Source organism: Haemorhous mexicanus, chromosome 7 (assembly GCF_027477595.1).
Source record: "Haemorhous mexicanus isolate bHaeMex1 chromosome 7, bHaeMex1.pri, whole genome shotgun sequence".
Lineage (NCBI taxonomy): Eukaryota > Metazoa > Chordata > Aves > Passeriformes > Fringillidae > Haemorhous > Haemorhous mexicanus.
Window position 1 is genome coordinate 42,848,092 of NC_082347.1, and position 27,507 is coordinate 42,875,598.

Sequence of the window (27,507 nt, forward strand, 5' to 3'; positions counted from 1 at the left end):
GAAATGCTTGTGATACAGTCTAGAATTAGTGAAACACTGTGTTTTAACCTAGGCAGCTCTGCAGACCAATGTATGCACTCTAACGTAATGCAAAGCAGTGATTGCTTAGTGACCCACTCAATTTATAATTTAATATAAATTATATAAATGATCACCGAATAGGGTAGCTCATGTTGAGTGTTAGACACAACTGCTCTCTACGCAGTCATTATGAAATAACATGAATTCATTAATGGTAGATGATTGCTAGTAGCTGTCAACATACAGTAGCTACAGTAACCTGAAATTAACCCTTTTAAACACGCGTTGCCCCGCCCCGGCCCCGCCCCGCCCCGCCCCTGCCCGGCCCGGCTCCGCCCCTTTGTGCCGCGCAGGCGCTGTGGCTCCGCGGGTGTCCCGCGCTGGTGTGCGGCCATGCGCGGGCCCCGCGCGGTGTCCCTGCTGCCCCTGCTGCCCCTGCTGCTGGCGTCCCTGCCCGCCTTCAGCCCCGCGGGCGCGTTCCAGCGCTCCCGCGGTAGCAGGTGGGTGGGGGATGGGCTTCTGCCGCTGCCGGAGCGGCCCGAGGCGGGCTCGTAGACCGGGCTCGGGCCGCGCTCCCGGCGGGAGCTGTGGCTTGGCCGCCTGTGCTTCGCGGTGGTGTTGCCGCGCCCCCGGCCCCAGGGTCATCTTAGCGCTGGGCCGGGGACCGGGAAAGGCTTCCCGGGGCCGACAGCACAGTGGCCGAGATGAAGCGAGGCTTGGTTACTCCGTAATGAGGCGGTTGGCGGTGGGAGCTGGGAAGTCTGGGTTTAAGTAAAAGGAGCTTTGGGATGCTATGAGGAGACGGTCAAACAAGTACGGACCGCAAGATGCTGTCAGTGAGGAAGATGGTTTCAGCTATTAGATAGTAAAATCTGTCTTTGCAGATTGGCCTTGTGATGCGGACCAAGAGGAGCTGTAATATACGGGCACTGATTTTGTTTTTAATCACTTTTTTTTTTTCCAGGAAATGTCAGAGTGATTTTTAATTACCCTAACTGAGTGTCCACAAAGTTACTACAATGACAAGAGAGGCTTTCTGTAATTGATTATCAATGCAGATTGTAAAACAGCTATCTAAACTTATGAAAAGTTTATTTTCATCAAATAAAACTGTGTTGCGTGCTTGGCATTATGTAATGTAAAATATGAGATTATGCAAGTATAGTCCAATTTATAGTTTGCTGGGCCGGGGGGGCTTGTCTTTACAGGTCTGTGAGTCAAGTGTGTGTGGAAAAGTCACTAATTTTCAGAAGTAATACCCCTTATTCTACAGACATCGTTTCTGATCCTGGTGGACAAGATCCACTGTTCTGTGTGCAGTTGGATGACTGTAAGCAATCTTTCTTTTCACATATTTTTTTCATAGATTGCCTTTGCTTAGGGAATATTTTTTGAACTGCAAGTTGTAATTGTTGCTAATTATTTTGACTGTTACAGTTTTGGAGAGACCATAGTGAATCAGGGTCTGATCCCCAAAGACAAAGATTATTGCACTATTATTAAGGGTAGGGTTTCTGGCTGAGCACAAAGAAGTCTTTATTAATTGCTTATGTATCTGAGATACATAAGATACCTTACAGAGTTGGCTACACATAGAGCAGCAGATAAGGGTTGACATTTAAAGTGTCCCACTGCTATAATTTTCAGAAAGTGTTTTTCTTATTGTGTCTTGGATTCTTTATTATGTATGCTTATTTTCATCCTTTCTTCTCTGCTGATGGTGATTTTTTTCACTGGTAATCATATATCCTGTAGGATATGTCGGTAACATTCTTTTCTCTTTTTGCTTTCCACATTGTTCTTCATTTGAGTGATTCAATGTCCAGTTCCTGGCATTCAGTGCTATTGCTGTGGTCTCACATTTGAGCACTTACCATTTTCTTGTTCGAGTTATTTGTTTGGGAATTGTGATCCACAGTTCCATCTGCTTCTGACTGAAATCTTTGAGTATTTGAGGTTGGGAGGGGCTCAGGAGATTAACAGACGCAACACCTAGTCAAAACAAGGTTAGATTTTTATTATCTTGTCCCGCTTTCAGCTCTTTACAGATTTTGTTTGTGTTTTGCATACAGGAAAGAGCAAAGAAATTATAAGAGCTTCATAATATATAGTATGATAGGTAGTAGCACTAGAACTTTACCTGTTCCAATTTTCAGTAGGTCTCACAGTAAAGATGAATTTAGATAAGAGTTTAACCACAGTTTAAAGTGCTTTCAGAGACCTGGGCTTTTCAGCCTGTAACTTGGAATCTAAATTTTACCCTTTTCCCATACCACTTATAATATCCTAAAAGTAAGATTAAAAGGATTCTGAATTTTTAATGTTGTGCAGAGTGAAAAACATCCGTGTCTAGACTGATGGCACCAGATTGTTTTAGTCATTTGATATTTGGGCCCTTTATCTATCACATGATTAGGCCCACTGAAGAGGCCTAAACATTTGACTGCATGTGGATGTTAGTTGTAGCACACCTAGGAACAGAATTCACTGTTCACACAGCCTTTTCTGTGCTTGTTGATTGAAGGACATATGGGGAAGACTTTAGTTGGGATCACCTGAAGGATCATAATGTTTTCTGGTAGGAAACAGGCTTCTCCCTAGTGGCCTTTCCCACGGAAACACAGAAACACATATATTTTATTCAGCTGATTGTGGCAGCAGCTTTTTCAGGATGTTGTGATGAGCTACCATTGCCAGAGATATAATCAAGCCATAATGAATTATTGTGGCCAGTGAAAGTCGTGCACAGGTTGACTTCACCTCATGGAAACCATTGCTAGCAGATTAAATTTTATTTTGCCTTTTCCTATGAGATTAAATAATGTTTGGTATCTGAACTTAAGCAGTTTGAATATTTTAGGTTTTGTTGCAGAAAGTATTTCCTTCCAGTTTTCAGGTATATTTTGCATTATGTCATGTTGGTAATCTGTGGCAGCAAGTATTCAGCTTTAATAATGGAAGAGTATTTGATGAACTGGTTCCCAAATCAATTAAATGGCTGTGAGTAGCGTAACTGCAAATGTTTTCTTTTTCAGTCTAATGATGATGCCCTTAAGTGATTATTAAGCAAGCTGCTGTATGCACCTATTTTTGTGAACCTTGTAGGAGCTTAATATTTCTTTGACTTTTATCTCCTTGAAAGATTTGACTGCTTAATTAATAGTGTATTTGGATATTAAAAAGCTTTTGTTTCTGCTAGCTGTGCTGTACCTTTGAGCATCCACTGTGCCCTTGAACAGCAGAATTGCATTGAGAGCTTAAGGTTCTTTTTTTACTGTTCTTTTTTTTCCCCTAAAATCCACTGGATTATATAAATTCTTTTTGATACTACTGTAATTGAGACAACTGCCGCTTGCTTCTGTTGTCAGTAGAATATGTAATCTTTGAGTCTTCTAAGATGCTTTATTTAAATGCATTGAAAAGTTATTCATATTAGGATGAATCTATGTAGCATGCCTTTAATAATTTGCCATTTTATAACAGTGCTTTAGCAGTAATAAATGAATACATTATAGCATCATAACCATACCATTGAATACCACCAGGTCAGGAAGGTATCACTGTAGGATACCAATAGAAAGTCTGGTTTTTTTAGGATGCCTATTATCTATTAATACTTATCTTGAGTTTTACCAATTACCAGTTTTACTTAATTATTTTTAATCCATTTAATGTTGCCTTTAGTGAACTCACAAATGGGTGATTAAATTTGTAATTCAGATTTCATGTGTGTCTAATATGGGCATCTCACAGAAATTACAGCACATATTAATGTAGCTGTTAAGTAAGGAGTCCCATGCTTTTTGGAAAGTTGCTTTGTGTATTAATACTTGTTTCCTATGAACTGTAGTCATGATATTATCCTGTTTTGTAGATCATATTAGCCTATTAAAAGTGTTACTATGGATTAATTAATATAAGGCACCAAGTAGCTTACAATTACTAAAGTTATTCCTTTTAAAAGTATTGGCACAGTATTTACTCTTGTCTTCTCTAGTAACTTAATATTGGTGGATTTCTTTTTTTTCTCTTTTCAAACTCTAGCACAGCCAAACTATTTTCAACAACCACAGGATATCAAAGAATCTGATTTTGCGGAGTTCTTAGAGAAGTATGGCAGGCACTCTTTCTTAGCACCATCACAAGTTCAGCCATCGTTCTCTGCTTTTTACCGCGTGAGTTGAAAGAAGATAGCAATCAATTTGCACATATGCTTTTACTAAACCTGTCTGTAATGATGTCTAATGAGAACAGATTGAAAGATTCTTATTTTGTACCTAGAAGCCATATTATCATAGGATCATAGCATATCCTGAGTTGGCTGGAACCCACAAGGATCATTGAGTCCAGCTGCTGACCCTGCACAGGACTCCCCAGCAATTCCACCCTGTGCCTGAGAGTGTTGTCCAAAAGCTTATTGGGCTCTGTCAGCCTTGAGACTGTGACCATTCCCTGGGGAGCCTGTTCAGGGCCCAGCCACCCTCTGGGGAAGAACCTTTTCCTGATATCCAGCCTGAGCCTCCCCTGACACACTTCCAGCAGTTTCTTTGAGTCCTGTCCCTTGTCGCAGAGAGCAGAGATCAGTGTCTGCCCTTTGGGAGGAAGCTGCAGAGTGCAGTGAGATCTCCCCTCAGTCTCCTCCAGGCTCAACAAGCCGAGTGACTTTAGTGATTCCTTGTATGGCTTCCCCTGTGGACCCTTCACCATCTTTGTAGCCCTCTTTTGGATGCTCTCCAACAGCTTTATGGCTTATGTTGGGGCACCCAAAAGTGCCCTCAGGGTGAGGCCATACCATCGTGTAGAGCAGAGTGGTAGCAGCTGGTGATGCTGAGCCAGATGCACCCCAGGACACAGATGGCCCTCCTGGCTACCAGAGCACATTGTTGAACTTTGTTGAAGTGCTTATCTCTCAGTACTTTCCATTCCTTAGTGTATAAAGTATTTCTGATCAGCTGCCTTGTATTTAAGAGGTTGGACAACCTTTTAGACAAAACCAGGTGTACACAAAGAAGTATAGATATGTCTCTTGCCCTTGGCATTAGTATTCTGCTGTAACTTTGTGATTTCTCCAAATTCTCTTTTCAGGCTGGTGACCCAATCCTCATCTACTTTGATTCGTCATCTGTATTGAGCATGCTTAGACAGCCAATAAAAATAGGAGCCAGTGGACTTTGTGTTGATGGCAATCCTGCTGGTTAGTAAAGGGGGAAGAATATCTTAGGGTGGTTTGCTTCTGTTTTATCTGTTGTCATGTCTTAACTCACCCAGGCTTCCTGGACAATAAAAGCACAAGCTGTACTCGGATTTTTGCCAACTTGAGCAAGAGCTGCATGACTGACCCTGCTCTAGATGCTGCTTCCTACTACCGTGACTTCACTGTGTTAAAGGTCCATTTCAGATTTCTTGCTTTTGTTCAAAATCTTAGTTGTTTGACTTAGTTGTTTGCATTGCCTTCCACTGTGACTTCAGATAACTGTAAAACTGAAGGTCATTTGGTATGTCATTCCTGATCTCCCAATTGCTGTGGGGCCTTCTTGCTGGGAAACTGTAGTAGCTGCTCTCTGGCCAGAGAGAGCAGCAGGTACAACTTTCCCAGGCATTGTCCTAGGGAAGACTGTGAGAAGATCAGAGAAAAGAATGATAAACAATTCTTGTCTTCACTTGCTGGACCTGTTGTTGTGAACATGTAGAATGTGTTATGGAGATTTGTTTACCAAAGGGTGATTTCTTAATTGGCCAATGGTGATTGTGTTTAGATTCAAGGACCAATTAAGAAAACCTGTATCGGACTGTCAGTAAGGACGATGAGTTTCTTAGTAAGTGTAGTATCATAAAGTGATTGATCAGCCTTCTAGAATCATGAGTCAATGCTAATTATCACCATGTTGGGGACGCTGTGCTACAAGAGGAAACGTGTTAAAAATGTCATGACTGGTGGTAATCTTTCAATTCAAACTACTTTCCAATAAACTTCCATTATTAGCAAATTCTTAATGTATTTAACAGGTACTTCATTGATACCTCATAGTTCTAATGGCCTATCTAAAATTCTCTCGCATTTTAAACAGATTGTTTATCAGAGTATATCCTGTCTGTTCCATCAGCTTGATCAACCAAGCAGTACATGTTCTCAGTAAAGAATTATGGTGGTTTTTTTACATAAAGTGCTATCTCTAAAATCATACTGATGCCCCCTTATTAATATTAGCTCTATTTATATCCATATCAATTTCTCTACTATTTATCCTGACAATAAATTCAAAGCAACCAGTTTACTGTTCTGGGTTCATCCCACTTGTTTTACTGAATGCTTTTATGAAAATGTCTCCTCATCTTGTAGAGTTTTTCTGGTTTTCCAAGAGGAAACAACATGTATATAGGAGTACTTATTAAGGCTGATGACTCAGTATACCCTTCTACTGGAAATCTAAATCTACTTAACTAGTAGAGAATAGTCTGTTGATCAGATTTAATTAATGTTTTCAGAACTTTCTTTTTCACTGTTGCCAGAGTACAGTTTTTCCTTAACTGGATGCTGAAGTACTTGATTGCAGAAGATGGAGTTTCAGGAATGGATCAGAGTTGTGGCACTTAAAAGTACCTGCAGACATTAGCTAGGCCAAGCTTAAATTTCTCTTTCGGTATTTTAAAATGCCTTCTGTGAACTATGTCTGTGATTTATAGATTGCAAAATGATGACGTTTTCACATCTGGAATAAACAAAGTAATGTTGTCAATAAATATTCAGGTTCTGTTGTAATGATTTTATGGCTTTAGTTACAAACACAGCAATTTACTTCACTTTTTATTGGTATTGTAAAAATGGTTTGCTTATTTTCCCCAGGTCCCAATTAATGACACCATTATGCCATCCATGAAGGTCAGTCTCTATTGCCAATGAAAATAATTTCTGGTTCTGAAGGGAAAATGGGAATGTGCTGTGTCTAACAAGATTTTTCCTGACAAAAGTAGGACATTATAGAAAAAAAGGACATAAGTAAGGGTGTATTTTTGGATGAATGGGCATAGATAGAACTAAAGTCAGGGAGGTAGCTTATTTTCCTGGAAAAAGATTGGGGATCTGGAACAGTGTGATGTGCCCCCCAGATCACAGCAAGGAGGTAAATCTGACTTGGATGGAAAAGCAGTGAAAAAGAGTAAAAAGTGCACTCTCCTTTTAAACAGTTACTGATTGTTAATATGCATACTGTCTCCAGGTAAATGTCACTGCAGTCTCACCACCTGGAGCTCCCCACGTGAAAGACAATACATGCATCAATGTTGTTTCTGAGGTATGTGAATCTTCTTTCCTTTTTGAGCAGCTCACCGCAGTTTAAATCCATTGCCCTGTTACCTTACTCTGTCTCCTGTTATTCTCTAAATTGGACTTTCAGGTGATCTATGAGATAGAATATAGTGGGACAAGTGGGATTCAGAGTGTTTCTGTCCAGTTCAAAGTCAGCAACATCTCTGTGAACTCCAGATCCTCTCTGCAGCAGCACTTCACCATGCACTTCTGGGTTAGTATCCCCATCCTCCCTGGAATTTTACCATGTTTGTAGTCTGTAGCTTGTAATTAATTTTTATACAGAAGACACCTGGAGAGGTTAGAGCAGTTTCACTGTGATACAGTAGTAACAGAACCCTGGGGTACAGATGATTGAAGAGGGGAGGCATTTCTGGTCTCAAATAAAGCATGCTAGTAGAAAAATCCAGGCTCAGTGCAAGTATGCAGTCTTTCATTGAAAAAATTTCAAGGAGCTGATTATTTTTATATGACTGTTTTTGCTCTTGGTTTGGTTTGGTGGTTTGGTTTTAGGTGTTTTTTTGTATGTTTGGGGGTTCTTGGTGGTTTTTTTTGAGGGTGGGATTTTGGGGTTTTTTTTTGTTTGCTTGGTTTGGTTTTGGGCTTTTTGGCACTGTTGTCTTTTCATTGGGTTTTTGGTTTGTTTGTTTTGGGGGCATTGTTTTGGTTTTTGGTTTGTTTTGTTGGAGTATTTGGGTTTGGTGTTTTTTGGGGGGGGTTGTTTTTTTGTTTTTATTTGTTTGTTTGTTGAGGTAGAAGGGAAGATGATAAGTCAGCAGCATGGCCTTGTGAAGGAAAGGGTTGAAGCTAGGGCTGTATCTGACATGTTCAGTGTTTGTGAAAGAAGTTACTAAATTCATTCCAGGTACTTCACACTTTTGCCTGTGCAGCAGGAAAGAAAGTTACTTTGCAGGGGTAGAAATTTGGGAAATACTAATGTGTGTTAAGTTCACATAAATCATGTCCCATGGAGGCAGTGTAAAATTGAGTAAGTGATGACCTCAGGGGTTGGTAAATGTGCAATGCAACTTTGTTGAAGTTATGCCCAGAGTGCCATATAACCATTTAGAAGTAGAATGGTTCACTAAGAATCAGGGTCAAGGCAGGGTTTGTTCTGCAGTTCTTCTGTAGAATTGCCCTGACTAATGTGTTCACTTCCTCAGAGACAAATGTTGAGCAATAGCAGTTCATTGTTTTGAGAGTTTTCCTGGTGTTATCCACATTTCAGGATACTGACATTTAGTTTTTTACCTCCTGGACTGTAAACGAAATTGGCCAGGTAAGAAAGAGTCCTTGGAAACAAAAAGTTTAAGTAGTATGTAATAATCTGTCATTCAAAAAACAGCTTACATTTACATTTTTGAGAATGCAAATTTGATCTTTGGAGATGAATGGATGTCATTGATGTTAATATTTTCGTCTTTTTCCTCTATTTCTTCTCTTTGTTGCTTTGTAGACCAGGACTCTTTCTCATATGTTGCCTAGAAGTGGAAACCCTGGCTATATCACTGGAGCACCACTGTTGATTGCAAACAGTGGTGCCAAGCAACACGTATCCTTTTTCTGCTATGAGTTTTTGTTTATCACTGGGGTTTTTTTTTATTTCTGTTACTGTACTCTCTGAACTTTTATAGTGCGCTACTAGGGATAAGGAGAAATATGGGGTGAGCGGATTGTTAAATGAGATGAGTGTTGTATGTTGTCTGTTTATACTTTTGTTTGGCTTCTTGATATGCAGTCTGTCAGATGAGCATATTAAGGAGTGAAAGTGATGGAAGTTGTTCACAATTCCTCAGGCACAAAGTACATTTTGGAAGGAATATGAGAACAGGCTGCAAAATCAGGTAACAACACACTCTGCAGTCATCCTTTCCAACAGTTGGAAGTTGTGGGCTCAGCATGTTTTTCTGTAATATCTTATGTACTGCTGTGGAGCCTAGGTCCTTCCCTGAGCTCACCCATGTGTCTCTACAGATCTTTCACATATTTCTAGGAGAACATGAATGTAGGAAAGATGGTGGACTACTAGAATAATCTGAGCATTGTGAAGGTCTTCTGGGACATTTTGAGTCTCTAGTCTGGCAGTATGTCTTGGGCAAGAGTAGAGTTGAGGAGTGAATCTTAAAAAGTGGTTGTTTTGATGATTTAGATTGTTCCTTTGACAGGGCAAGTATAGGACCAGTGATGCAATAAGATGGCTGAAGAGCTGTCAGTTTTCCTTATCGTTATCCCTGCCATATTTTTCTCCTTTTTCATTGTTGAGAGGATTGAAACTACATCTGTTTAATACCAGTACTTCTTGATTCATTATAAGAGCAGAAGGAATACTTATTGCAAAGAAGGGATGTTGATAGTGGTTTGGATTTTTTTTTTTTCCCTGGAAATCACTTTCTTACAGGTGTTCTTTTCTCATTTCCAGCCTATCCCCAATACTGGAAGACAGGAACTGTAGTTATATACAGCAGAAGTTATACAAGGCTTTTCAGGGGATGAACAGAACAGAAGACTTTGCTATAACTGGTAGTGCTCATTCAACCCAGGCAGAAGAGTGGATGACCATTCTGATTGAGAATTGCAGTGTGGAGGTAATATGAATGCAAAAAGATCAACTGTAAATACTTTTTTTTTCATATCTTTGTATTGCCTTGGGGAGGTGGGGGCATCTGGACTTTTTTTGTATAATGATCCTATGACTCTCAGGGGTCTTAATATGTGAAAGCAGTCATGGTGGTTCATATTATTAGAGTACTTAACAAAAAAAAACTTCAAACCCAACAAACCCCGACAGATTTCCTCTCTCTTGAATCCTGTTCCTGCTATTTAAATGGGCAAAAAGAGTTAAATACTGAATCCAGTGTTATATAATTTTCTGACAGCCTTTTGGAACTGATAGTAGCTGGCTACTTCCTATTAATTATTATTGTAATCCTTTCTGTTTTTCCAGAGTAGCGAATATTTTTGTAGGGCTATTTATATCCTATTATATTTCCTAATAAGGTTAAAGTTTGTGAGCCAATTGCACTGTAATAATTGTTAATCTGTAGGGGGATGCCTAAGTGGAATGTGAAATCCAAGAGGTAAAGCTGAGACAAATTCTAATTGGAACTGAGATGACAATGAGATGTATGTAGCTCCAGAATGGGTGGTTGACATGACCAAAAGTTACAGAGATAGTACTGAAGTGAATGATTCAGGTTCTATGACCTGTATTATCCAAAATATTAGACTTTGGCCATAATGGTCCTTTATCACTTTTAAAATACTATATTAAATTGATTAGCATATATTTTATTTTCAGGCTGTGAATTGCACTTCCTGTTGTATGGTTCCTGTGGCCCTGGAGATACAGATATTGTGGGCTAAAGTGGGCCTCCTATCCAACCCACAAGCTCAAGTACTGGGTACACGGCACTTTTACCAGTGTCAGCCCCTCAAGGTATGGAATCAAAAACCCTCCCTCACACGCAGAGGTAATTAAAGGGGGTTTACAGATTATTTAAGAACCAAGGAATCAAATGGTCTTGAAACTAAGTAAGTTGAGATTTACTGAATTTTAGCAGTTGTCTGGCTGCAATGGTAGCCTTCTATAGAGGAAGGTTGATTTGTGGTCTTTTCAGTACTGTCCTCACTCAGTTGTATTACTGGAAAAGAGACCTTCTTTCCCCCTGAACCACTTTCTGCCACTTAAGGACTCAATCTTTAAACTTCCAGTTATGGTTGGTATAAAGTTGTAGTTACAAACATGCAGTAGCTCCATGTTTAATATTTAGTTGTCTCTTAAAACCTTAATATGGGATTTGAGTTTAGTAATATTTCACAGACTCCACAGAATGCTGATAATCTGTGCAGAAGATTTCTGTTCCTCTAGAGCTTCTGAAATCACCAACAGGTAGCTGAGGAAGTAACTAATGCTGATGGCAGCATATTTGGAGAACTGGGGAGGAAGGCTGTAAGCCAGAGAGAGGGTATTCAAGGCTAGGTTGGATGGAGTTCTGAACTATCTGATCTAGTTGAAGGCATCCTTGCTCATCATAGAAGGCTTGAAGCAGGTGACCTTTAAAGGTCCCTTCCAGCCCAGTTCATTCTGTGATTTTGTGATGTCATTAGGAAGGAATGGGTCAGCTAACATGACCACAGAGGACAATAAGCAGTCTTTTTCAAGCATGGGTCAGTGGATCCCATTGTGATTTTTTTTTTTTTTTTTTGGACAGCAGAAATATTTCAAGGCTTACACCTCTCTGTAAGGGCTTAGGGGAAGCAGCTGACACACACCCATGCATCTTCATGACTGTGAGGAAGGTATCTGTCTGATCTGTTAACACTCTTTGAACTTCAGACTCAGTCTAAATGAGGTTTTACACACTTGTTTGAATGCATCTCATGGTACCCTTTTGTTCTCCCTTCTTGCAAAATACGTGAAGAGAAGAGGATAGGAAGATGTTTACCATGTAAAACTCATATTGCCCTGAGGCAAAGTGATACTCCCACCCCGTGAAAATATTTTTTAAATCATCTGTTACATGGCTTCATTAACAAATCTTCTGTCTGAGGAAGAAGACTTATATTCCTAGTAAAAGTGTAGGGTGCAAATCCTTCAGGATTAGCTAATTAAGAAGAATGAGATTCAGATTTTATTTGCTTGAGCAACTGATGCTAATTACTTTAGGCCCTTAAGGTATATTGCAAATCTAACTCTAAGAAAGTAAGTTTCTGACAGCAAAAAAACCCCATGTCATTAAAATCAGTACTGATTCATCGGTGACATTACAAATCCACAATTTGGGATTGTTAGTAAAGACATTTTAGGAAAGGACCAACTTGCTCTATAGCTAGCAGTTATGAAGTGCAACTATTTGTAAGCATACTAGGCTGCACATTACTTTCAAATTATGCCACTTCCCAGCTTTAGCCTATAGATTCTCTAGCTGAGAACTATCCTTTAGTTCCTTTAGTATTCTTTAGAGAAACTTTTTTAATTTAGACAACACTGCGTCACTGGAAAGTTCCCTAAGTAATTGACCAGAAAACAGAGAACCCAGGGAAGACATCCCGATTTCCACACCCATCCACCCATCTACTTACAGTTATATTTGGACTTGATGAAAATACAGGACGTTTTAAAATGATGTAGAGTTCTACAAGAGCATGCTGGAAGTTGCTAATGGTTGCCTTCTCCCAGCTGTTCAGGAGGGATTGTGTACGGAGTTTTTTTCCCTGCACTAATCTCTCTGATTTTAAGGCAGTTTTTGAAGGTCCAGACACTTAAATCAATCATCTTGAGGCTTCTTGTTGAGTAGGGCCTATTTTTGAGTGTGTTTATTCATTGATAGAACTTATATCAGAATTGTTTGGGAAATTCTACTTGTAACTGCTCAGCAGTGGTGAATTGTGGTCAAGGTCTTATCTGGCATAGAGGGCAAGAAGGTGTTAAACTGGCTGGAAGGAGGAACGTTAGGACACCTTGCAAGTGAGCGAAGTTTCCGGGTGATGAGAGAAGAAATAACCTCAGCATTTTCTTGTAGCCATTTTGGAATGGGAACTGCTCAGAGGCCACCTTTGGGCAGCAGAGCAGGCCTGGGGAATGGACCCATGGCAGGCTGAAGTGCCGTTTACTGATTCTCTCAGGACTGGTGCTGCAGATGCAAAGGTGCACAAGGAATCTGGTCATGATGCCTCATGGCACACTCCCTGTAGAACCAAGACTGTACTCAATGCATTGTTCATTTTGTTTGTTTGTTTTTTGGTTTTTTCTTTAATTTAAGCACAGACGTATTTTTTAATTCACCTTGAGGGATGCCACAAAAATTCTCCAATAGGAGTCGCAGTATTTTTAAGAGTCATGAACTCTCTCTTGCAGATTTTTTTAATGCTTCCTACAGAATTTTGCTATAAAGGCAATCTTTGAAATTCTTCTCAGGGAAGTGATTGAGATGGTAATTTCACAGGTTGGCATAAACCAGTGCAAGCACAGAAGGTGTGCTGCTGGTAAATGCCCTCTCAATGTTAGCGTGCAGGGCTGGGAAGTGGGGCAGGGAGTGAGTTTGCTCTTTTGGCAGCAGCATGGTCTTAAATCAGCCCAAGGTAGCCATGAAACTCCATGCAGTTCAAAGAGCCAGTGTATTAATTTTCTTGCAGCATTCCGTTAAAACAGAACAGAACTGAGAACTTAAATGTTCGGTCCTCTGTGTGATCTTCAGTGATCTGTCTCCTTCCTGAAACAACATCCTAAAATGTCAGCAATAAATTTATATTGTATTGGGTCCCTGCTTTAGTTTATTGACATTTATTGATAGGATTGCATCTTGTGGTAGTTCTTTATGGTAGCAAGCACTTGTCCAAGGAGCCAGCTGATCTTTTATAAAAATAAAAGCTAGCTTGCATTTGTTCTAATTACTAACTAGCTGGTATGTCTTTCCTCTGAGTAGAAGGCTTACTGTAGCAGACCTTAAGTCACTGCTGCCATTTTGGACGTGTCTAAAGTAGCTACTGATCTTTACTACACCCTCAATTTACCTGCTAAGTATCAATTTTGGGAAAGAGGTCTTATTCCTAGGACACTTAACTCTTACCATCCCAAAGACATCATGCTTGCCAGTCATTTACAGTGAGTCCCTATTAGAAAATTGAAGAGGGGTATGCCTTTTGTATTAAGACTGCTAAACTCTTCTTGCTTCCCTTCTTGCTGCAGTTTCTAAACATGAGCATGGTACCTGTGACAACTGTTGTTACCTTCACTGACCTGACGGATTGGCCAGAACCTCCACGAGGCCAGCCCCAAATGCACTGGAAACTCCCATTTGATATCTTTTTTCCATTCAAGGTAGCCCTGAATGTAGAAAGAATTTACAGAGGTGATCTGGCTGGGTATTTATTGTTGATTCTAATAATGTCTAGTATTTTCTACTTTTGAAATAGATGGAGACTTTATTTAAAATGTGGTGAGTGAATTGATATATTCAGGATATGACCCAGATGATGGACTTTTGTCATCAGGTTTTTATACCATTTCTGTGGTATCTGTGTGCCTTCTGTTCTTGGATTAAGCCATGTGGGCTGCTTGTCCTCTCATGTTCCTGTTTGTACGTGAACCATCTGTGAACATCATTGCAGTGACACACTTGAGAAATGAAGAGATCCAGGGACATTGCTTTAATGAGGGACAAGGAAGAGAACGTCAAAACTATTATTCCGTCTTCCCAGAAGCCAAGAATGCTCTCTAAACCAGGGAGTATGGAGAGAGGAGCAAAGTTCAATCCAAGGATTTTGGACCTGCTTTCAGTTGGAGAAGCATCTGATTTTGGAGCTGCTTTCCTGTTGGAGAAGCATTTGATTTTTCTGTGTGAAACTAATTGAACATTTAAAATACAGAAGCTCTTCCAGGTGGCCTGAATTCTTATTTTATAAGTAAACATGTGTGCCAGTCACCCCTAACCTGTCCTTGTTAGATGATGACAACCACACTTCGGTGACATTTTTTGAATCTTGCTTTTTTGTGTCTTTTCAAATACAGATATTCAATTTTCATTGTTTAACACTTTTTACATTTGCAACACTGTTGCACAGAGCAAAGCAATTGTGAATGCTCTGAAATACAGTTGAATTCTAGTGGTTTGTCAAAATATCTTCCTGATCTTTTTTTTCCCCCCTGGAAGAAATGGGCTTGAATAGACTTTTTCCTAGATAACAAACATTCTCTTGTTCCAGATAGGAACTGAACTGAAAATGATAACTACTGAAATTCTAGTAGCAGATCAGAGAGACTTGTGAATAGTTCTGAAGCTAAAACATGGAATATTTTAGGAAAATATGTAGGTGTATCGAGACTGAAGCTTGCTGAGATACCTTACATCTGGCTCAATCTCTGGGACTAGGAAATTAGTGTTTTTGAAGTTAAAGGTGGTCTGATTATCTAGACTTGTTCCAGGAAGCTGTTGGATGAAAGTATATTTTTTTAACAAACGATTTTATTATTTATCTTCTTCAGATGACGGAGAAATCTGCCCCATCTGATGCCAAGTGCTTCAATGGAATCAATAAAGGCCAAAAATTTCAGAGCCTAGTTTTAATAAAATGTATTTGTTTCTTTTGTACCTATACTGCACGTAGCAACTCTGTTGCTTCTCCTCATTACAAACTTATAAAAGAATGCAAAAATAAACTGAAAAACTAGTAATTAGGATATCAAAGGAGATAACACAAGTAAAACTAAACTACAACCCATCTAAAAGCTTCTGGGTTAATGTCACATATTTATCTTTGTCCTTATTTGCATGGTTTATTACTGAGAACGAATTCTGTGCAAGTGTCTTCAGTGTCTGTTGATTCCTATTCTGGGGCAGCCCAACCAAGCTGGTTTGAACATTTAGAGCTGTGTGCATTCCAGTATTACACAGGACTGTACTGTTACACAGCACCAACCTTTGATTTTTAGGTAGGTAGGGCTTCTCAGATGTGCCTGTAATACTTTTGAAAAGCTTTTCTCAGAACACATTTATAGTGTGTCCCATGTCCTCTCATGTCCCTAGTTTGTGGAATCCAGGAAATTAATTTAGAGGTGACAGTAACTGAATTACAAAGGGTTAGCTGGAGAAACTTCCCAAATGTAACATGCTAAATGTGTTTGGATAGATAGGGCTTGAATGAAAAGGATCTGGCATCCATGTTTTACCATTATTGAGGTAATTCACTTAGGTATAGCCACAGAGATACTGTTTGCTCTATGGGCTGCAAATACATGAAATGCTGTAAGAATGCATCACCTTTTATACTGTAATTATCTGAGCTCCAACATCCTATTTTTTAGCTCATGTTTGTCTCCTGTCACATTTTGTCAAAGCAAGAAAAAAGAGCTTGAAAGAGCCTTGTCCATATTCTGGTCCAGCCTGAATTAAGGCATATTCAAATTCTAGCCACACGACAGCAGTGCTTGTGGATTTAGAATCTGCACTTAGCTATGGCAGTGCGTTTTCATGTCTACTTTATCATGTTTTGTTTTTACCCCTGCTTGATCTGAAATAGCCTGTGTTGCAATTCAATATCAGGCAACATTATGACTCTGTCACACACAAGGCAGACTCGTATGTCAGATGTACAGGAATGGAGGGTTTGTACTCCATGTCAAAGGGCTGAGACAAAACTTTTTCTGCTGCCACCATTCTAGCTAGAGCCATCTTTCCAACATCTCCCTTTTTTGAGGCAGTAGGTCTGTTTTTACACTGTCCGAGTGCAGACGATCTTTACTAGGTAGTTTTTAAAGTCCTTTCCAAACAACCCTCGTTTCTTTAGAAAATGTAATTTTAAATTTCAAAGCAGGAGCAATTGTAGAAGCCGGGGGCGGGGCGGCGCGGGGCCGGAAGCGACGGGAGGCAGTGGCCAGCCGGGCCGCGCCGTGGAGAGCCAGGCGGGTGAGTGGGGACGGGCCGAGCCGAACCGAGCCAGGCTGGGCAGCGCCGAGCTGAGCTGGCCACGGCAGCCTCGGCCGTGCCCGGAGCGGAGAAGTGGACTGGGCGTCGGGCGCGGGGTTGCGGCTCGGCTCCAGCCGGCCCGGCGGGCGGAGGTGGCAGAGGGAGCGCGGGGTTCCTCGGCGGAGGGGCGCTCCCGTGCTGGGTGCTGCCCGCCCTTCGTCTGTGCTGCTCGTTCCCTTTCGCGTGGAGAACTGGGCGCGGCTGCTGTGTCGCTCGTGATGGAAGGTTGGGGGCTCTGGAGGGAAAGAAGTGAGCTCAGCCTTTGAACTGGCGGCGTGCACCGCGCACCGCCGATCTCTCGGACCCCGCAGACTCTCCAGAGCTGCACAGATTCGGGGTCGCTTTTTCTCGGCGGTCTCAGAGCGTTACTGCTGCGGGAGTTCCCGGCAGTGTGAAATTGCTGTTTGATGCCCTGCGAGCACCCGACGAACTGGTAAGAGCTGCACGGGCCTCATCCATCCGGAGATCTGGGTGAGCAGAGCTGTTGCTCCTCTAGAGGTTTCTTTTTCTTTGCCGGTCTCTTGTGCCTACTTACAAGATTTCTTCATGCCCAAAGAAAGTATTTAAACCCTCCTGACACTTGCATGATAGCTAACAGTCACTCCCTAGGTTTTGACCCCACTTTGTGATAAGCCTGTGTTCTTCACATACTGTTTCTTCACAGTAGACAGAACAGGGTCAGATTAGAGGTTTTTTTAAGTAACCTGATAGCTCTCTGGAAAGAGTAATCAAACTCTAGATAATGGAGACTAAAGCAAAGCTTAAATGGTTTACCAGAATTATTTGACAACTGTGTCCATATTATGAAGTCAAGAGTTTTAATTTTTCAACTGAAAAATAACTCAAATATTTCCATATGCTTATAAAAATTTTCCACCTGCTTATGCCTATGCTGATGCTGTACCTTGAAACTGATGGATACTTGGAGTGTTTACCTTCTTCCTCTTCCCAGGTTTGCTCTTGAGGATACTGAGAAGCAATTTATGATGGGTTAAAATAAACTTTTCTTCTTTTCTGCTCTGTAGTAAGCTATTTATGTTTAGTCACTTTGGAAACAATATTGCCTGTTCCGTATTTGTGTCAGTGAATATTTTTTGTTGTGTAAACTGCTTTGCTAGTTTATTTTTTTGCTGTATTTCCTTGCTCTTCTAAGCCACTGTTTTGTCATGATTGTCGTAAAAGTTGTGTTCAATAGCAAAGTAAGCATCTTTCAAGCTTAGCTTCAGTAATTGTTCAGCTGTTCGTACTGCATGTTGTGTTACTAGGAATACAAAAGCAATGGTATTTTTATGGTTTTCTGCTGCATCTGGGGAATAAAACATCTGAGAGTCACTGTGCATGATACTCTGAGAAGTCAGTTCAAGATGTAGTGGGAAAAAAAAAGTAAATAGAATAGTAGAAATTATCACTGAAGGAATGAAATGCAGAATAAAAGACCGTATTATGCCAGTATATTAATCCTTTCTTCGTCCAAATTTGAGTACTCTGCTCTGTACTGCCGTTCCAGACTCTCCCTTGGCTAGCATGTGGCACTGTGTTTGGACTAATCAAGGAGGTGGAGGAAGAGCACTGGAGATCATTACATATATATGAAATAGCCTTGATATAAGGAAAGTAAGAGCATCCTATGCAGATGTCTTAGTGGCAGTGTAGTCTAAGGAATTGCTGTGCTTCTCTCTTTCTGGTGCTAATATTCACTTGTATAGATGGGTGGGTCAGTTAGTCTCTGAGCACAATATTACCATGATCAAGGTGTCTTGCTTGGGGACAGGAATTGCAGCTTTGATCAGAAGGGGTGGCAAAAGTGGTGCACCTCTGGTGCTAGAATTGTTCAGGGACAACTCGAGCATGACAGCAGATGGAGGAATGAGGAGGTAGTTGCACTGCAGGTCTGTAAAATCATCAGTCGGATGAAGGTGAATAAGCCCAGTCTCCACAAAGCTGGAAACTAGGAGAGTATTCTACTAGTTTTGATTGCTTTCTTGTCCTCCCCATGTACTTTATCTGGGCATCTGATAGACTGCTGTTTGACCTATGAGTTTTGTTTTATTTTGTTTACTTATGTGATGTCTGGCAATTGTACAAACTTCATTTGATGGATGTAGGGAAACTAGAACAGAATGGGATGCTAATTGTATCATCTTTATCTTAACAGCTGATGCAACCTGATGTTTTGCTGCTCAGTGCTCAAAACAGGTGGTAGAAGAAAGTAGCAAGATTTAATTGAGGCAAGAGTAAAGAGATGTTAGGAAGAAGGAAATGCTTGAAAGTTGCTAAATAATCCTTTATTGAGGTTTATTAGTGGTTTAATCGTGCTTGATTAAATTAACCTGAGCTTATGTTCCTCACTTAGAAAGTTTGACTAAAGCAGATACTCTGTGTGATTTTTTTTTCCTCTTTTTTTGTCTTTTTAATTAGCTGGGGAATAAGATATTTGCACAGAGATGTACTTGTGTTTCTTGCAGTTATGTCTGGGATGCAGGCAGGTGGACGGAAGCATGTGTGCCTTCACATATGGTTATTACCGTTAGGATAGTTCCATACTTCTTCTTGAAGATGGAGCTCTCTTTAGGATTACTGAAAGTTCACTATCTTTAATTGCCTGAAACTGCAGTTTACATTGCTCACTTCTTAGTATACTTGCGAAGTACACTAGGGTTAGTAACTGCTGACCACAGGAAATCTAGGATTCCCTGCCACTAACAAGGGTCCTTCCATAAAAACTACTGGTTTCGTGTGGCAAATGAAACCACTGATTTATTTTGTATGCATTTTCTCTTACCAATTCAATACCTATTTGAGTATCTGAAAAAGAAAAGCAGCTCCTCAGTATCTGCAATGGTTATGGAGAACCTTTTGCTTTTTATTTGGAAGCGCATTTTACAGAAGTTGCACATGCTAAAAATTGGCCAGGTGAGCTTACAATGAGAGCATTTCCATTTCTTGTTAGCTTTTCGAAATGAATCACAGAATATTCTGTGTGGGAAGGGATCAGCAAAGTCCACCTCCTGAAAGGCTTGACTTAATATAGAAAAAAGGCTTGTCTTAATACAAGAAAAAATAAGTCAACTGTTGTGATATACCTTTAGTTACCATTCTAATTTTTTTGTGAGTGACCAGCATTCTGGAGTTGTCATTTGTTTTACTCTACAATTGCTAATAATTGGAGTGGGGAGGAGGGGAGAGCAGGGCTTACCTGCATTAAGATGATTAAACCAAATTCCACTTCTGGCAAAGTAAAGATCTCCTAATAGTCTTCTAACAAAGACCTTATGATGACATTATTTTTGGGGTATGTTTTTTTTGTTTGTTTGGGGTTTTTGGGGGGAGAAGGATGGGGAGGATCTTATGGTTTTGGTATTTTTTCTTCTTTTTAGCAAGAGCTGGGGGAGTCTCCCTTGTTTGGAGAGAGTGATATGTTAATGACAGATAATTGTGAGTTGGATTTTCTGTTAATTCTTGAGACACTGAAGTTTTTCCAAATGTCTTGAACTCCACTTCCCACCACTTGAATATTCTACATTCTTTGTGAAGTTTCCTCTGCAATTTTGAGACCTTAATTTAAGATTGTTTCTTGATCCCAGAAGGTGATGTTTACAATTTAAGAAAAGAAAACTAAACTAAACTAAAAAATAAACAGCCCCCCAAACAAATAAACAAAAATAGCCCACAGAACAACTCCCTTGCAACAATATGGGAATTGATACTGTTGGAATTTATTTGAATTCTAATAGGAATATAACAGTGGTAATATAACATAGGTGAGGACAGGAAACAGTATAACTAGTGTCTGAGTTAAACTGGGGGTCTACTGTGTATTTGGTGGTGTCTTTGAAGATGAAAAGCTGTAGATTTTTGCTTTCTGCCAATTGCAGTGATGAGTGCTTGAAGATGACACTGAGTTGCACAGGAATGTTTGTCTGCTGTTGTGCAGGAAGGCTCTCCAGAAGGATCTGGACAGGCTGGATTGGTGGGCCAAGACCAGTGGTATGAGGGTCAACAAAGTGAAGTGCTATTCCTGCCTGTAGGTGACCACAGCCCCATGGAGTGCTCCAGGCTGGGGGAAGAATGACAGGAGAAGGCAGGGTGTGCTGGTCGACTGGCTGAATATGAGCCCACGTGACAACACCAATGGCATCTGGCTTGTATCAGCCATGGTGTGGCCACAAGCCCAGGGTAGTGACCATTGCCCTTCACTGGGCACTGGTGAGGCCTGCAGCTTTAATCCTCAAGTCAGTGTTGGGGCTCTCCACTGTAAGAAGGACAGTGAGGGACTAGAGTGTGTCCTGGGAAGGGAATGGAGCTAGGGAACAGTGTTGAGCACAAGTCACATGAGGAGAAGCTGAGGTAGCTGAGGGGGTTCAGCCTGCAGAAAAGAAGGCTCAGGGGGAAACTGTCTTGCTCTGTGCCATCCTCCCTGACAGGAGGATGCAGCCAGGTGGGAGTCTGTCTCTGTTCCCCAGGAACCAGTGACAGGATGAGAGGAAATGGCCTCAAGAAGTGCCAAGGGAGGTTTAGGTTGGATATTAGGAAAAACTCTTCACAGAAAAGGTGGTGAGGCACTGGCACCCATTCACTGCTCACAGTAGTGATAGAGTCACCATCCCTGGAGGGATCTAAAGCATCAGGCAGTGCCCATGGCAGCTGACAGTGCTTTTCCTAGCTGTGTAGGTGTGACGCTTAGGGTTGGATTAGGGCCACCACGGTTGCCGATTGGTTGCATCTAAGGCCGCTGCAGTCAGGGATGCATCCAAAAGAGGGCTGCAAAGATGGTGACAGGTCTCCAGGGAAAGCCGTACGAGGAGCTGTTGAGGGCACTTAGCTTGTTCAGTCTGGAGGAGTCTGAGGGGAGACATCGTTGCACGCTGCATCTTCCTCCCAAGGGGCAGTGGAGGGACAAGACAATGACCTCTGCTCTCTGTGACCAGTGACAGGACCTGAGGAAACCGCTGGAACTGTGTCAAGGACTGAAACATCAGGAAAAGGTTCATCCCCTAGAGGGTGGTCAGACCCCGGTCATGGGCCCAAGGCTGACAGAGCTCAAGAAGCATTTGAACGATTCAGGCATGTGGTGTGATGGTTGGAGCTGTCCTATGCAGGGCCAGGAGCTGGACTTTGATGATCCCTGTGGGTCCTTCAGTGCTCAGGATATTCTATGGTTCTAAATTACCCCAATTCCCTTAATTTAGAAGTGACTTCAAATGGGATATGGGAAGTAAGTGGAGAGCCAAGCCAGCACTCTTGCACTAGTGAAGAGGTTTGGGCTGCAGTGGAGAAAAGAAAGGATGTAAACGGCGTAACGAGCTAAAGCCAGTCTCAGGAGGTTGGCTGCAGATCCCTTTCATCTGCTGTGCAGCAGACTGCAAACATGTGAGAGCAAGGAAAATCCAGGTTAAGGGAGGCCGCTGTGGGAGATGGCTCAGCAGCTTGTGCTTTGGGTTGGGCTGTCTGGACTAGTCTGGGGCTAGACTAAACAGTTGTTAATGCTGTAACTTACAAAGGCCAGGATTTTGTGCTGCAACGTGGAGTGGAATTACATCATCTCCGCTAGCGCCGGGGGGAAGGAGCGCGGGCGGGTACGGCGAGGCGGCGGTCGGTGACGTGACGTGGCTGCTGCCGCCGCGGCCGCGGATTGGCTGCGGCAGAGGGCGCTCCGGGCAGGGATTGGCTGCGGTGGGTCAGCGGGGCCGCGGCGGCGGGAGCGCGCCCGTGTGTGGCCGGGCTGCCTGCGCGTGCTGCTCCGTGGGCCCGCGGAGCGCGCGGGGTCCGAGAGCCTCGGGAGAGCCGCGCGGCCCCGCGGCCGCCGCTCCGCCGGGAGGCCGCCGAGGGCCCGGCCGCCGCTGCTGCTCTACAGCCTCTCCTGTGCTGCAGAACTCATTTATAGGCTGGATCTGGCGGAATGGACTAACACCAGGCTCCTGCAGGTACTGCCCTGTGAAGCACTCGGAAGGGTTCCGAGGCCAGGACGAGGGGCTGCTCTGCTGCGCCAGGCAGTACTGCCGTGACCGGGCTGTACTGCTGGGATGCGTTCTTGAGAGAAAGGAATCGCATGGTACTTGCTGCTCTGAACTGCCGCTTCTCTGCACGTATACCATCTGCAGAACCCTGGTGAACCTATATGCGAGCTGCTCAAAAGACCATTTATTTGAAGTTTTCATTTATTTTAGTCAGTTCTTCTGAACTGGTTTCTCTCTGGGAATGTTTCTAGGGTTAAAGTTTGCACGAAGAGCTGCAGATCTTTTTTTTCCCTTGCAGTTGGTAAGGTAATGAAGCGGTTTAAATAATAAAAGCCTCTGAATGTTACCGAGGACTTAAAATTTGTGTTGTGGGAAAGACTTACTTCATAGAAATTATGTGCATTTCCTTTGAACTTGTTTCTGTGCTTAAGTGTTTTGTAAAGTAGTTCTGTCGATCAGAGTTTGACTTCCAGATTTTTTTTGCTTGTGGAATGTCTTAATGCTCAGATATTTGCCTTTATATCCAAAACTGTGAAAACAGTTTATTTAGTTTAATCAATTCACTAAAAGTAATTGTGGACATGCTATGGCTCTGCAGCCAACAGACTGAACAGTGTTATAGACTCTGGTTTTCAAGGCACAAATTTTAGAATTTGAGATCGCTGGTTGCTTTGGAGGGTAGCTAAATCTCTTTGCTCTGATCTGGAACAGCATCTAAATGTACTGTGCTACTTAACAGCTGTTTTTATGATAATAAATACATGAAAACTAGGTCATAGTATTGCTTTCTATGAGCAATAATACAAGGATAACTTTCATTATTTAAAAAGATAATAGGAAAATGATATTTTTAAAGGTCATGTTTGGAGACTAGTTTGGAAGACTTAGGTTTTTCTGGTAGTGGAAAAAAAATTTAAGCTGATGCTAGGAGGAATACCTGAATAATGCATTTTTCTTTTTTTTTATTGCTTCCTCCAAGTAAGGCAGGAAAGTTTTATTTTTTAAAAAATTAATTTTAATTCTACACCTTTTTTTTTTTGGTCACTGAATCTCAGAACCCTTCCAGCTATGGAAATGGTGGAAATGTGAGTGGAATGGAAAATGAGGATTAAAATTAACTTTAAATCCTTGACTGTGTGAGAGGAGAGAAGGAGTTTGATTAGCCTGAAAAAAGCCTGTAGTTACATATCATAAACTGTGCTCTATTTGTGGTTTCTGGCAGCATCCATTTCCATTTCACATACTGATACCTGCTGCTGTTTTAAACTCTCTGTTTTCTTGTTAACTTGCTGTCCTTGCTTTCTCTCACAAACTAGTTTCAAAAACATGCTATATTTTATAATCTTTTTCCTTCAAAAGATCCACACTGACACTTCTCACTCCGCATTGTCTGCCTGCTTTTGGCAAAGGGAAATGGGAGACAGTCTTCCAGAAGGACAAGGTTGCTCTTAGTTGCAAGCAGCCTGTAGTGAGAATGTGGTTTTCCAGCAGATGAGTAGGAGCAGCCAAGGAGATGGCACAGTTTGATCTGGCCAGTATGGGTCTGTATTCTGTGACAGCGAAGCGCCAGGTGGAGGTTATTACTATAGCAGGAGTTGCAGGTCTGACAGGAGAGGTAAGAGGAGGTGTCTGGAGGTGAAATTTCAGGTAGCATGCCTGTTTCTGTCCTTTAAGAGGCATAGTCTGTAGAGGGAGCTGAAGAGGACCGGGCAGTTCCACTCAGAGGGTTTGTTGTGGAAAGGGGTCTGGATAAAGAACCTGATATTTGCCAGCTCATGTCAGGAGCTGCTGGATCTGGAGCATCTCTCTGAGACCTAGCTAAGACCCCCTTGAGAAGACAGTGTCTAACAGAAGAGGTCAAGGTGAGCTTGAAGGTGGAAGGTTGAAACATAAATAGTGGGAATTGTGCAACCCTGGAGGCAGGTGCATGAGGTGCCTGGTAAGGGTTCTAAGGGGGAACCTTTGTCTAGGTACTACTGTTCCCTCGCTTTAAGCTTACCCTATTATGAGAAGAGAACTTTGTGACAGCGTTGCATGATCTGCTCGGAATCCTTTGTCTGGCTCATCCTGGAAATACAGAACTGTGAAGGACATTGCAGATTAATATTGTTAAAGTGCCGTGCAATGTAAGCTTTACTAGACAGGAGGAGCATTATGTGCTGGTGGCTGCCTTGTCTAATGTAGTTGTGTATATTTTGGTAAGGATTATAGTGAGGGATAATAGTACGCTGATGCAGGGTAATGAGGCCTCTTCAAGTGTCCTCTTTTAAATGCTTGCTCTGTACCATAGTTTGTGCAGTTTTTTTGCTATATTTCAATGTTGCTGGAAAATGGATTGAAAGCAAGGAAAGGAAGGAAAGGTTTGTAAAAGGGGAAGGAGAGGTTTTGTGGTGTAAATACTGTCTGTCTGGGAGAACTGGATTCTTCTTTATCTCGTTTGTTTCCATGGTGAAACTAGGTGCATTACTTGAACTAGACCTGTCATAGGAGATGGGTAGTTGTATATCCCTTGTTTGCTATGTACTTACTCTAGTGAATTTTAGAGTTAGAAGAATCCTGAGTGTTTAAAGGTTCAGTCAAGGGAAACTAATGCCAAGTGCTGGGAAATTTGTGTGTTTACTCGTAATCAAGATAAGATCTTGTAATTTGATTGTTTTCGGGGAAAAGTGAATGAACATATTTCCTGTATTGAATAGGGCTGAGATTCATGAGAAATACAGTAAGATGGTCTCTTGTGAGGTGTACAGAGAAGTCTGTATGATACAACCTCTCTACTTTTATCTTTTTCTTCCAGGCTTCTCCATGAAAAAAATATTACTTTTATCCACTGTAGGTACATTCACTAATAGTGTTTTCCCTTCTCAAGGAGCCATGTTTTATTCTTTACCTTTAATAAAGATCTGGCAGCAAGTAAGGAAGAGGGGCCTTCAGTTCTTCTACATCATAGTCCATGTGCAAATTCTGCAAAATGGAGAGTGGGCACGAGGAAATTGTATTAAGATGGTACAGGAAAAGAGGAATTGGACTGAGGGAGTGGGCGAGGAGGGAAATATAGATGGACAGTCATTGCTATTTAACCATCCTCCCTTCGTTTTATCTTGCAGATATCCTTGATTTGCAGAAGGCATCTCAAAATGTTTCGAGCTGCTCTGAGCCCTCTTGTCTGGTCCCCTGGATGGTGCTTTGTCTCACCGCCACGTGTCACCGCAGCCATTTCCCGTCTATGTATGTATGAGAGAAAGCAGACATTTCTAAAATGTTGGTCAGTATGTGTCTGGACATGCCTCTACTCTTTCCTATGTTGAAAGGCAAACCACCTCATTAACGTTGTTGAAAACTTACAACCTCTGAAGTGAGCTGTAGTTGAAGCTCTACTTTCTCAATGTTACTTTCTCCCTTAACTCAATAATATTCATCTGGATGTCTGTGTATTTTTCATTCTGACATACATTTCAAGGAAAAAAAAAAGTTGTAAAAGTACTGCTGCTGTAAAAGTTCCTTATTTCAACCTCATACGTTCCTGGAAAACAAGATCTGATTGTGTCTGCTCCCCCATCTGCATTTTCAGATGTCTTGAGTGAAGCAAAGGGCAAAACTCAAATTTACTTGGATTAAATTGAAGTGGAAAGTGCATGCAGGAAACCTGAGTTTAAATACATAGGTGCCCTGTAAATAGTTCTTCCCTGAAGACTTAATTTAAGAGAACCATTCAGTGTCTGCTTGATTAATGGTCTGAAATACGAAAGGTAAGGACAGATAAACTGTATTAGATCAAGAGAGAAGCTGTTTACCATTGCATGCAAGAATGATTTCTCACTGGTCTATTAACAGTTCTCTTTTATTAATAACTATATGAATTAGATGTTAAAATCTTGAAAATTCTAAACTTTTTATTTATGAGCTACAGCTCTGTTGACTTCTGTTTTTGTAACATTTCCAAGTATTCCTCATTTTCTGAAATCGGTAATTTTCACAGTGCTACCTATGAGAAGTTTGTTCCCAAGTATTGATAGTATCCAGCAGTGGAGCAACTCCTGTCACTTCATCAGTTGTGATCTAAAGCTGGAGTCATCATTTATGACAGGGATTTTTTTTTTGTTCTCCACTGCTTTCTGTTTGTTCTCCACATTTTTTTCCTATTCTGTTCAGCTTGTGTGTTTTGAAATTCTTTTTCTTTACTCCTGAGAAGCAAGCCTTGTGCAGGCTACACAGTGAAGGATCTGCAGTTCCAAATACTTAAGTATGTTTCATATGTGTCCCTTTCTTTATTAAGGAAGTGAAACTGTTGACAGGTATGGGATATAAAAACTGAAATCCCGTTAAGCCTACTTGTCCAAAACCTGGACTGGATGGCTGTGTCAGTTCCTTCCTAGTTGTATATGGAGCAGATTAATTGCATCTTCATAAATGTTCTGCATGTGTAATGTGGGAGCCAATTTCACATGTCGGTCCAGTGTAAAATAACTAAAAGAGGTAGATTTATGTGGCCATAGAGCAAGAGTAATGATTAGGACTTTAGTGGGGATGAATTGAATTCTCTGCTTGTTCTAGAACTGTGGTCTTTTCCCTTATTTTTCTTTTAAAAAGTAAAGGGTTTCTTTTCAGATACTGGTTAGCTCTCAAGAGCTACCTTCTCGGAACCTTCTAAACCCTAAAGCCAAGAGAACTGGAAATAAACTCCTTTCTGATTATACTGTGTAGGTTAGGCAAATACTAAATAGTAGTACTAAATAGTAAGGTATAATGTTCACTGTCACAG

The 27,507-nt window shown here is 41.4% G+C and overlaps 2 protein-coding genes across 13 annotated transcripts in view; both read left to right on the plus strand.

The window, feature by feature from the left end:
- The first annotated feature begins 363 nt into the window (after positions 1 to 363).
- On the plus strand, positions 364 to 15,398 carry TCTN3 (tectonic family member 3). 5 transcript variants are annotated; one of them, XR_009487242.1, is made up of 15 exons: positions 364 to 521; positions 1,230 to 1,351; positions 2,911 to 3,021; positions 4,066 to 4,196; positions 5,107 to 5,215; positions 5,290 to 5,408; positions 6,866 to 6,901; positions 7,239 to 7,313; positions 7,416 to 7,541; positions 8,784 to 8,879; positions 9,074 to 9,171; positions 9,747 to 9,912; positions 10,626 to 10,763; positions 11,539 to 11,626; positions 14,016 to 14,154. XR_009487242.1 is itself a non-coding variant. In XM_059852277.1 (14 exons), the coding sequence occupies exons 1-14, from the start codon at positions 415 to 417 to the stop codon at positions 14,235 to 14,237; spliced, it is 1,656 nt and encodes a 551-aa protein (XP_059708260.1). In that variant the 5' UTR covers positions 364 to 414; the 3' UTR covers positions 14,238 to 15,398. The 5 variants fall into 5 exon arrangements, 3 of the variants coding, with proteins under 3 accessions (XP_059708260.1, XP_059708261.1, XP_059708262.1); XR_009487243.1 differs by having other exon boundaries at positions 11,542 to 11,626; XM_059852277.1 differs by lacking the exon at positions 11,539 to 11,626 and having other exon boundaries at positions 14,016 to 15,398.
- Positions 15,399 to 16,600: 1,202 nt separating this feature from the next.
- The window catches only part of ALDH18A1 (aldehyde dehydrogenase 18 family member A1), a 32,728-nt gene continuing 21,821 nt past the window's right edge, over positions 16,601 to 27,507 (plus strand). For 3 of the 8 annotated variants that reach the window (XM_059852270.1, XM_059852268.1, XM_059852271.1), the window contains exon 1: positions 25,853 to 25,973. In XM_059852270.1, the coding sequence (XP_059708253.1) occupies positions 25,883 to 25,973 (91 nt within the window). In that variant the 5' untranslated portion in view covers positions 25,853 to 25,882. Of the gene's footprint in view, positions 16,732 to 16,775; positions 17,263 to 22,554; positions 22,716 to 25,852; positions 25,974 to 26,479; positions 26,495 to 27,507 lie in introns of those variants that run through there. The other 5 variants (XM_059852273.1, XM_059852275.1, XM_059852274.1 and 2 more) reach the window with 5 other exon arrangements.